This window comes from Crassostrea angulata, chromosome 1 (assembly GCF_025612915.1).
Source record: "Crassostrea angulata isolate pt1a10 chromosome 1, ASM2561291v2, whole genome shotgun sequence".
Lineage (NCBI taxonomy): Eukaryota > Metazoa > Mollusca > Bivalvia > Ostreida > Ostreidae > Magallana > Magallana angulata.
This window is the reverse complement of record NC_069111.1, coordinates 54,723,968-54,736,287: the sequence shown is the minus strand read 5'-3', so window position 1 is coordinate 54,736,287 and position 12,320 is coordinate 54,723,968. Positions and strand designations below refer to the sequence as shown.

Here is a 12,320-nt window from a genome sequence, read left to right as displayed (position 1 = left end):
GATACAAAACTACCCGCGGTTCTAGAATTTTCTCGGACACTCTTTCACTTTCTCTTTCGTATCTTATGATTACAAATATATTTCCGTGAAAATGGTTGTTTTATCAGGGATTAATCATTCTTCCGGGTTTATTTATTTACAAATCACATATACATGCGCGGATCCAGATTTATTTCCAAGAAGTTGAAGAGGGATCCAAGGGCAAGGGATATTTTTGAGTTTGCCCGACGGGTGGGTGGGAGTCGGGAAATATTTTCGTTAATTTTACTTTGTAAAATTACGAGATCTCTATATCTGCGCGTGATAAAGGCCTACTCAAGCAGGTTGTGCGAAAATAGTGCATGAAAATAAGATTATACATTTTATTGATTTTGTTTGTTTCTTCTTAACTTACTCCACCCACCCACCCCCGCCCACCACCACCACCACAAAATGAAAAGAAAAAGAATTAAAAACGGGAAAATCATGTAAACTTATCATATTAACTTGACATATGCCTATTTAAGGAGAGGAATAACATCGATGTATAATTAATTTTTTTTACTTTTCAATTCTACGTTTTATTTTTTTAAATTTTAAATTCGAAAATCATTAATTCAATGTTCACGAATGGCGAATCCGGAGAATTACAAACTTGCAATCAAATATCACTCTATTTCGAGAATTTTCGGATGATAACAATTAATATCTTTAACCACGCGGCTTTACACGTGCCCGGCGCGGTGATTGCGAAAGTACAATACGATCTTAAAAAAGACACCATGCGCAGATCTAGGTGTTTGACCTCGCACCATTACTTTGCAAAACTTAGATACGGTATATTTAGAGAGGTATATAGAAATTGGTATCAGAGGATTAGTTATAATAGAAAACCCTTTTATGCATACGCATACACGGAAAGGGGGGGTTCTTACTTTATTTTTTAAAAAACCAAAAACTGTATTTATTCATTTTTTAATGTTCTTTCATATGAGATATTTTTTTTGGGGGGGGGGGGGGTGAAAGAGTGAGAAAGGGGAGATATCCCTTAAAATTTCTGGATCCGCGCGTGCACTGTGCCAAAGATGACTGATCGATGCGTATTACACAACTTTTTTTTGCACACACCGTGGGGTTACGCTCGATTAAAAAAATCTCTGTATTTAAAGCTGCACAATTTTTTCGAGACTATTTTGCGCTTTAAATTGTCTATATACGTAATCATTATGATAATAACAGTTTGGTTCGAAATAAAAGGGTTTTTTTCACCAAAAATATTATGTTCAACAGGGTTAACAGAATATATTTGTTCGCGATTTAAAACCACGAAACACAAGGAAAAAAATATAATATTAAAAAAAAAATTAAAAATGTTTCGATACTTCAAGTTTAAAAGTGGACTAAGCAGGCCATCTTCGCTAGCAACAGATTTTCAGTCCACTTCGCTCCCCACGGAACGGAGTGGACCGAAAACCCTTGGCTAGGAAAGATGTCAGCAGGCATGCTTGCGAAAAGATTCTTCATGCATTTAAAAGCACAAACATATAGAAATTAAAGTACCGAAGAACTGACGGGAGTTGATTTTATCGATGCTTATTTATTTTAAAATCAATGATATGTTATTTTGCATGACAAGTACAGGTGGTTTCCAATCTGTATTTGAATTACGCACATTTTTACAATATGAATTTTCGGACTTTTTCGACACAAGAATGTTGATAAAACCCCATATGAATCATGTTAAATAATATTTAAAGATATAATAAATTCAATCAAACTATGTATCAGTGATATAAACATTTCTTGAGAATTTATGGATCCAAACAATATTGAACTCTCGTCTCGTTCAACCAAACGCTCGGCTATCGCCGTTAATCTCCGACAAGTAAGAGAGACTCTCTGCTTGTCGGAGATTTACGGAGACAGCCGAGCGCCGAATTGAACGAGACTATATTGAACTCTGGCGTAAGAATACATACAACTACAAAAATATCTTAATTGTTCGTACCATTTAAAATCTGACTATTTTCAAGGTATTTATAAATATGTTTCCTTGAAAAACAATGCTTTAGCATACATTATTTCGGATTTATCAATTATTCTCAAGAACTTGTCAGCGGCGATAATTTGTGCTTTGGTCAAAACACTGTTTCACTTTCGGTTTGTCAGAGTAACTGCATAGGAGAGTTGCAATCGCAACTTCTCGGGCCTTTCCGGCAAGCTCGGAAAAACACCTCGAATGTATTAACATCACCGGATGTTAGAATTTCATACAAAATGGAGTCGCTTCCCATTAAAATAAATATCGGTTAGACAGCCTTATAAGTCGCTTCTGTGTTATATTTTAGGGTATATCATTTACTTTAATGAAGTCTAGCTTACATCTCAACAGATCGTAAAATGTGTTGTATCTATATCAAGTTTTATAAAAAGGGGGGTTGTCATGGACGCCTAGGTAATACATTCGAGGTGTTTTTCCGAGCTTGCCGGAAAGGCCCGAGAAGTTGCGATTGAGGAGAGTTGATTAAAATCAACTCCCAAAAAATTGGGACCATCCTGTTTTCTTTTAAGAAGGCTCACTACATCTTAATTTTTTTTTCTCGAATCAACCGAAAATTACTTGATTATGATAGATAACATGATGATTAAGAAGAATATAGGTCAAATATAGACGGAAAATAAGCAATTTTGGAAAAATTATGACTTTTCAAGAGTACATGTATTAGGAAGGGCTTTATCCCCTCCGACCGTGTTTGAGCACCTCATAATATTCAAAGAATGATTCCTTATTACTTATATTTTTAAAGTTTTCACAAATTGTTATATTAATACTAAATTATTAACACTTTTGAGTTAGTTTTATTCGTTTAATAACAAACCCCGCTTGCGCCCCACATTACGTCATTTGTAATGTACATATATTGGAATACATGACCATTACAAATTTGATTTGTAGTGTTATCACAAAGATACTGGGAATTGGGAAATGTAAATATGAGTAATAAAAAACAGTCCACAATGGTACATGTAATTAAATGATATAAGTAACTTAAGTAAGATTTACGGCTTTCATTTTTAGGCTTTCAATGTACTAAAGTCTTTTTTTTCATGAAATTCAAATGATTTTGCCCTAACCGTTTTGAAACTACAAAAGGACAAAGTTCATGATTTCAAATTTTCATGTTGATGAAATTTAAATAATTTCCTGAAAATGTGTACATTTTAAATGTGACTATTATGGGGGTTATTTATGCCTAAAATGTTCTGAAATAACGTCACTATTTATATCATGATTCCTTTTTTTAAAAAATTTTGATGAACTATTTGTGTCAATTTTGGACTACTATTGTAAACGAAAACATATCCAAGTCCACCGATTTCAGGAAAACGTACATGTATCTTGGTATGTGTAATTTGGTGTTTCTTAAACACTATTCAATACCTTGATGCGAACTTTGTTTTTGTGAAAACTGATAAAAGTCTTGTGTCCTCACCTGTTATTTTTGATTAACCGTTCTTTTTTCAATGAAACAAAAAATGAACAAAACCCGCGAAATAAAAAAAAATAAACCAATTATGACATCATATAAATTTTGACGTCATAGATGAAATAAAGCGTAGTTGATGTTACGTAACAATGAAATATTTGAGTTATTTCCCTTTAACCACAAACCTTACGGAATCTTGGTTTATGAATGAATTCAATATTTATAAATTTCGTTTTATGCGATATAAAATGGTTTCGGGCAGTTTACGCTTTATAAACCGTGAAGCGGATTATAAAAAAGCGTAAAACTGTTTCAAACTATTTTATATCGTATAAAACTATTGAATGAATATTGAATTCATTGCTTATAAATTTTTTTTTCATTTTAGATAAAAATGGTCATTTGACCTTTAAAATGACGTAAAATTATACACTATTTAACCGTAACGTCAGGCGTATTGATACGTTTTTGACGTTAGTCTTACTATGACGTGGGCAACATTCTTTATACAATATAAATTTTTTTTTTAGCCAATCAGAAAGCGCGTTACAACCAGAATTAAATTATATTATCATAATTACATGCATTAAAGGTGAATTCTCTCAAAACTAGAAGTTAGAGAAGCAACGTCTCTCAAAATATTCAAGAAAAATATTACTGAAAGTAGTCCTCAACCTCCGAAATATTTTGCATTTGGTAAGCACACTATTAATATTTTACATATTAAATGTACCAAAATTGAGCATCTTCGCTAGCCAAGGATTTCTGATCCGCACCGCTTCTCACGTTCGAAAATGCAAATTGAGACACATCTGTATTTTGAATTATGATCTGAACAGTATAATTATTATTGAATCACCTAATTGTATTTGTGGTCAAAAGGAGGATGTTTATTACTTTTTCTTTGTATGCAAGAATTATGTAAATGCGAGAAACTATCTATTTGAATTACTTTTTAATAGGCTTGAAGAACCAATTATAATTAAACTTGGCTTCTTTGAGGTAGTGAGTTTGTTATAGAGTCTGGAAGATTTAATTAATAATTAATTTTCTTTTTTATTATTGCTATTTTAATACCGTATATCAACAATATTCGCCAATACTTTGTAAACTGGTAAATGAATATTAAATTTTATGTATATTACTATTATAGTAGTCAATAATTTTAAGTAACCAGTAATATTACTATGGCAATTGTGCATATTGTATATACTATGATTAAGAGAGGAGCATGTAAATTGTAAGAATCTTGTGTAATTTGCACAAATATGTTCAAATCAAAAGTGAAAGATCTATTCGTGATTCTCTCTCTCTCTCTCTCTCTCTCTCTCTCTCCTTTTCACTTTAAAGCAGACTATGCACGTGTTAACAGGCCGTAACGATGACGAACTTTAAATGTTGGGAAGGGAATTAGTGAGAATGGATTACACCAGCGATAATCACCGACTGTAATGAAGTCGGAGGGATTAGTGTTCATTAATCCCCTCATTAAAATTATGCATGCCGGGTAAACATATCTAACTGGACACGATTAACCATGCAAATATTTCAAGAAATATTCTTCTTCCATTTTGCATAAGTAGAAAAATCTTCAAGAATCAATCATCTTAAATAGACAAACTTGCTGACAGGAAAAAAAAGTTTGTTGACGCGCCGAAATTCGAGGGATTCAGCGCGTGCTTGGTTGCTAGGGTAATTTCTACCGGAAGTTTACACTGGTGTTTTGAGAGGAGGTTGGTGAAAGTTGTGAAGTGAGCAAAAATGTACGACGGCGATGAATCCGAAGGCCCTAAAGGGACATTTGAAATCTACAAGGCAGAGGCAGATTCTCTTTTCAAACAAGGAGAGTACAAGAAATCCATTGATAGCTACACAATCGTAAGTTCTGGTTTGAAGATATTTTTTCTCAAAAAGTTTAGCTTGTTTTAAAAAGTACAGAAGGTTTACGCAAGTTAACTATTAAAGCTTTCGAATACTTGAGTTCTTTTACTATTAATTAGATTAACGATCTTTATTCCAGGCCCTTGAGCTACAACCCGGTGACAAAAACACCTTGGTCTGTCGGTCAAAATGCTACCTCCAGCTTGGAGATACAGAGAATGCCTTGGCCGACTCTGAATCCTCCTTAGCGGAGGATAAAACTTTTCACAAGGTAAATTATCAGCCTTGTTTCACTTACATTTCTTACTTTTCATTTGTGATCACACACCCGTCCTTTTGTGGGACTTAACAAATTAATGAACTTTTGACAATTTGTAGGGAGTTTACCAAAAAGCCCAGGCATTGTACTACCAAGGAGATTTTGAGCTGGCCCTCGTTTTCTACCACAGAGGTCACAAATTACGACCAGAGCTGCAGGAGTTCCGCCTTGGGATACAGAAGGCCCAGGAGGCCATTGATAACTCAGTAGGGGGTATGTACAGAGTGTGGGCAAAGAATTAATGTTTTTTCTACATTAATTAGTAAATATGAAATATTAATTATCCCCGAATACCCAAACTCCGTCACCACAAGCAGAAAACAGTCCGCGTTTCTCTGCAAATTATTTTTTGCAGTTTTTATCATTTGCAATCACTAAATATCACATGAAACGTTATAATTTATAAAATTATTAACAAAAATATTTTTATTATTATTCAAATAAGCCCTCTGAATACGACGTTTATCGGACGTGCTATCATAACTTATGAACCTAACTCCATCACCCAATCTATGATACGCCAGGGAATGAAGACACATTAACAATTTAGTTAAAACTCAATTTGTTTTTAGGCCAAGTTATAATAAGTAAAATCGGTGTATACAATTTGAATTGTACTTATTTCATCAAAGTGAAATGATCACCAGAATAAAAAAAATTGGTCCTTGTAAAAACAATCACAATTACCTTTTCAGAATGTATGGATGTCGTTTGATATCTGTCCTTACATGTTTCAAATATATCATATCAATAATGAATATATTAATGATTACATTATTTATTTATTACATTTTTAATAAATGAAGCATATTCTAAATACCGACATACCGTATATATCTGTAACCCTGTATAAGGCAAAAATTACGGCATGAGCGATTTGACATTATCATCAGTGTAGTGCATAAACGCTATTGCGGACTGAAAAAAATGTATTAATAACTTAAATAAAAAAAAAATTACATGTGAAATGTTTCATCTTGACCTCTCTTAAAATGACTGACCACAGTAAATAATCAAATGGGCCCGCATGTCAGAAATATCGTTATTTTAGTGCACCCGTAAAAAGGTGTTAGCTGATTTCACGCAATTATTGTTGCATAAAATGAACAGGGTGTAATTTTGTTATGTTTGAACACATTCTTGAATTTAACCGTTGTAAATTGTTGACATTTGATTGAAGATTTTTGACATGCAAAAAATGACGTCATAATCGCACTTGATTTCAAACGGCGAGGAGTTTCCCGAAAGTGATGGAGTTAGGGTAGTGTCGGAGTTAGGGTGCTATGCGATATATAGATACGTTTTTTGCAACACTTCCCCTGCCTCTATTTTGTAGCCCCAGAAAAAGTGAAGCTTACCACAGAGGGGGATCTCTCTTTCTTCGCCAAACAAGATGAGGTACATTGTAAATCTTATTTGAGATGATGATTCTGTATATTTTTTATATTCATCAAGCAAGCTTTAACTGTTTTGCTGTATGGCGAATTTAATATATTTTGGTTGTAAAATTTGGAGATTTTAAAAGATCAGAGTATACCAAGTCATTTTGCACTTGATATGTTTGAAATTTCATAATGCAACACTATACAAGTATACATAAACTCAATTTTAGTGTTTTGATAGTACATACATGTTTATCGGCAAAAATTATCCAATAACTCTGCCAGAAATACCAAATATTTGCTTTATATGAATAAAACAAAATATGTTTAAATTTATATAAATTTATTTATAAAATAATACTTAATATCTTAAGCATATCATACATTTTTATTAAGTCTAAAAAAAAATCTATCCCATTCACAAGTTTTTTTTGGTTGAAGATACTTGATAAAATGCTAAAAGAAAGAAAAGGAAAAAAACCCAGCATCTTAATTTTTCAATGTGTTCAAAAGAGAAATAACTGGATTTTTTTTATAAACTTTGGCATATAACGATATTAATTCTTATCCATCAATATTTTTATTTTTTTTAGACCATCCTAGAAACAAACAAGGATGGTCATTTGTAAGGATAAAAGTAAAATCTTAAATCTCAGACGGAGCATTGTGACTAAACATCAGTGGACTATCATTCCAAACCATTCACGTTACAAATGTTCAGTTAACTATAACGGACGCACACACACACACACACACACAACCGTCTCTACATCTAAATTCATTGGAACATGGCCCTTAGAATATATTGTTCTTGCACCATTTGTAAAATTGTCCACTATTCCATGCAATACAGAAAATACCCACCAGAAATAAACAAAACATGCATGTCAACTTTGTGTCAATTTCAGAAAAAGATCAAGAAGCCAGCATACAACACATATGGCCGCCCAGGCATGCAAACCCAGAAAAAACTGGAGGTCAGTCGACCCGCGGGGAATGAGAAGACAATCAAACAGCTGCTGGGGGAGCTGTACGGGGACCGGCAGTACTTGGAGAAACTACTCAAAGAAACAGGTAGGCAGCACTAGATAGCTCCTTATATTAAACATATTGACATTGAGATACATAATTTTTTGACAATACAAGCATATATTGGAGTTGTATACTGTAGATTCCTAATTAATTGTGAGGAATAAATATCCATGGAAAGTCATGAAAATTCACTAGGATTTCCTGACAGTTTTCAACCATTGTAAATGAATTTTGGCTTATAAAAATTTATATCCTTGCCATTTGATACTAAATAACAATATCAGGAATTACGGACCCACAGACAATAAGGAAAATAGTAATCTATAGTAATAAATTAAACCAATTTCACATAAAAACATGATCTGACTTAATTTTGTACACATTAAATAGCTAGCTAGGGAACAGAGCGGGGGGAAAGTACAATTTTATGATTTTATTGTACCTTTATATATTTGGCACAGATCCTAACACACCAGTGGGTAAGACAATTTCTGGGCTGGTCTCCCAGGGCCTGAACTACCTGGACACAAGAACTGATTTCTGGCGACAACAGAAGCCAATGTACGCGCGTAAACACGAGAAGCAAATGATGAAGCGAGAGAATCGGTCGGAGGGCTCTAATACCGCCAAACTTTCACCCAATGACTACATCATCAGGGAACTCGAGAGGATAGACCAAGGTAATCATGTTTTAAAAATTAAAGGAATTTATTGACTTTTCAACAAAATTGATGTCCTTGCATCTTTAGTGTGCCCTTAGGTACTCTCTAGAATGGGTTACCAAGTGATTTCACTAAAGCAAAGTAGATACATGAAAGCAGTGCAATGTATATTGAAAAATTTGAAATTAATATTCTATTACAGCTCAAGTGGAAGGCAAGTATTCAGAAAGTCTGAAACGGGCACAGCGGTGTCTGAACACCGTCAATGGTTTCACGGAGGACATCGTACCAAACAAGATGGAAGTCATTGCCAACTTACACAGCTGTATAGGAAATGCATACTTAGAACTGGGCAGCTATGACAAGGCGCAGGAACAGCATCAGATAGACTACAACCTTGGGGAGGAACAGTAAGAGAGAGAGAGAGAGAGAGAGAGAGAGAGAGAGAGAGAGAGAGAGAGAGAGAGAGAGAGAGAGAGAGATTTAAGATATTAATTGGTAAGCTAGATGATCTGTGATAGCTATAGTGTCTTTCTGTTTCATTGATATGATTTCTGTTCAATGATATGATTTTCACTTAGCTATTAGATGATCTGTGATAGCTATAGTTTCTGTCTGTTTCATTGATCAATGATATGATTTTCACTTAGCTATTAGATGATCTGTGATAGCTATAGTTTCTGTCTGTTTCATTGATCAATGATATGATTTTCGCTTAGCTATTAGATGATCTGTGATAGCTATAGTTTCTGTCTGTTTCATTGATCAATGATATGATTTTCGCTTAGCTATTAGATGATCTGTGATAGCTATAGTGTCTTTCTGTTTCAGTGATATGATTTCTGTCAGCAGGACGATTTGTGATAGCTATGTCTGTCTTTTTCAATGATATGAGTTTGTTTAGCTGGAGCAGTTTTGATAGCTATATACTTGATGTCTATTCCAGTGACATGGAGGAGGCATGCTCCAGAGGTCTGGATAATCTGGGTCGAGTGTACGCCCGGAAGGGAGACTACAGCCAGGCCATCACAGTGTGAGTAACGTCCATAAAAATATTAATGAGCTGTCAAAGCATGCAAGCAGCAACATAAAATGTGTTTTGCTAAATTTTGTTTTGTTAACCTTTTAGATGGGAAAAGAAATTACCATTATCAAAGTCTGCACTGGAGAGCACATGGTTATATCACGAAATCGGCAGATGTTATCTGGAGATGGGAAAATATCAAACGGCCAAAGAGCATGGCGAGAAGTCACTGACACTGGCAGAGGAGGCAGGAGAACCACAATGGCAGCTACAGGCCTCAGTATTAGTCGCCCAGTCAGAGTGTAAGTCTCTACAGGCCTCAGTATTAGTCGCCCAGTCAGAGTGTAAGTCTCTACAGGCCTCAGTATTAGTCGCCCAGTCAGAGTGTAAGTCTCTACAGGCCTCAGTATTAGTCGCCCAGTCAGAGTGTAAGTCTCTACAGGCCTCAGTATTAGTCGCCCAGTCAGAGTGTAAGTCTGAATTGATAGTGAACTTGTAGGTTGTAAGTCTGTCAGTGACCCAGTTAGAGTGTTAATCTATGTTGACAGTGTAAGTCTGTCAATTTCCTGACAGATTGTAAGTCTGTGGTGACAGTTAGAGAGTGACAGAGTAGACAGTCAGAGAGTGAGTCTGTCAGTAACCAAAGATATTTTTAAGGACCAACCTTCCTTCATTGAATTGTAGAAAGCACAACATTTCCATTATTTTGACAAAAGATTCAAGTGTTTTAAAGGCATTTCAGAGTTATCCAAGTATTTTGGTGAGGCAGCTAGGGAAGGGATAAGTCTTAAACTGGCGATAACTTAAAGGGTATGCATGGATCATTCATGTTGGCTTCTGATGGCTTTTTTCTGTTTTCAGTGAAACTTGGAGACCTGAGTGCAGCCTTGTCTTCATTTGAGTTGTCATTGGACCTTGCCAGAACACAAGGTATGGATGATCAGTACCAAGTGGTTATGAACTCTGTTAGAGTTAGTTACCTTTGATTATATACCTTGATATGAATACTCACCAGTTCTGACAAAACTCACCACAGTCATAACTTCCTATTACAGGAGACACTTCAGCAGAGTCAGCCATCAAGAAGGCCATTGATGATGTCAACAACAAGATAGCCAAAGGCTCCTCCACGTCAGTCAAGCCCGCGGAAGGTGAGACGAACACGTCAAACAACAACAACGCGGCCAGTCCCACCAACAACAAAGACAACAAAGACAACGCCAGCGTCAAAAGTAAACCAGCCTCTGCCACGGAGCAGAAAGAGAGCCCAAAGTCCGCCAAGTCTGTCGCCAAGTCAGTCACCAAATCAGAGGCAAAATCGGAAACCAAAGCCGCGGATAACAAGAGTGAAGGGAGCCCAGCTCAAGAGGACACTGTGTAAGGATTACTGCCATTTAACAGATAATCTTTGTTAATCGGAGATATCAGACAGGAAAACTATCCACCACTTTTTTCAATCCAAGTATTACTGTGCTACATAACGTTATATATTGTACAATAATTTTGTCCCTTTATTGTTAGAAGTCAGTGACGAAGGAATTAAATGCAAAAATCTTGAATCATTCAGATAATTATACACATTTATAAATCTGGTTTTCATTATTGCTTTGTACAATAGCAGGAAAAAGTGTAGCTCTTTAGTATTGAAATAGTAAAAAAAAAAATTTTAATTTTAGAGCTGATGAAGATAATGAGGTCAACAAGAGTCAAGAGCAAGAGAAGGAGGGGACAACGTAACCGGGTCAGAGTGAAAGACGAGTGAAGAACTGAACAACTGGAGATATATGTTAACTTGTCAATGATCACAAATGAAAGTACAACTGTTTATTCTCAAACTTAAATTAGTGTAAATTAATACTGCCAAACAATCACCAAGTATGGTATAATGTACTAGTGTTATACAGCTGTTAAATCTTTAGGTATTATTATTGTTATTTATCAACTTCTGCCAGACAGACCATCAGTATTATATAATAAATTGTACAATTGTTATCACACTGTTATTATTTTTATTCAGTACTGCCAAACGGATAGATGTAAGATCTGTAAATGATTTTGTTTTACAATGTAGAAGCTTGTAATTCGAAAATCAATTGAAATAAACCAAAGAGCTTATAATGTTGTATACACATGTAGCTAATTTAGAATGTGCAAGACTAAAATACAAAATTCATGGCTTTGAAAAATTACAAGTATATCAAATACGATTGATTTTTTTTATAATTATAAAAAGGTAATTAAATTTCATTTAAATTTCAAAAATATATATGTGATATAATGTACAGAATCTAATCAACTTACGTACAAAAGATAAGAAAAAGGCACGATTTGTTAAAAAAAAAACCCACAATACTAGAGTATGTTAAAGCAGAAAACCGGCCACATGACATTGTTAAAGGCCTGCAGCAACTGTGTATTCCGTTGTTACCAGACTTGTACTTTTAGTTGATTTCAAATCGCGAGAAGTATACAATAAAAAAATATATAAATATGCAACAAGGTCTTTAAAAACCTTTAAAATATTAATTTTGTATAAACAAACATAAACGTCCT

The 12,320-nt window shown here is 34.6% G+C and overlaps 1 protein-coding gene across 1 annotated transcript; it reads left to right on the top strand.

Moving 5' to 3' along the window:
* The first annotated feature begins 4,945 nt into the window (after window positions 1-4,945).
* LOC128178160 (outer dynein arm-docking complex subunit 4-like) lies at window positions 4,946-11,759 on the top strand. The gene is made up of 12 exons (XM_052845205.1): window positions 4,946-5,345; window positions 5,488-5,619; window positions 5,727-5,880; window positions 7,004-7,065; window positions 7,958-8,123; window positions 8,543-8,761; window positions 8,946-9,153; window positions 9,690-9,776; window positions 9,873-10,069; window positions 10,629-10,697; window positions 10,823-11,144; window positions 11,444-11,759. Exons 1-12 carry the CDS (start codon window positions 5,229-5,231, stop codon window positions 11,502-11,504), a joined length of 1,794 nt encoding a protein of 597 aa, XP_052701165.1. The 5' UTR covers window positions 4,946-5,228; the 3' UTR covers window positions 11,505-11,759.
* Window positions 11,760-12,320: the final 561 nt, after the last annotated feature.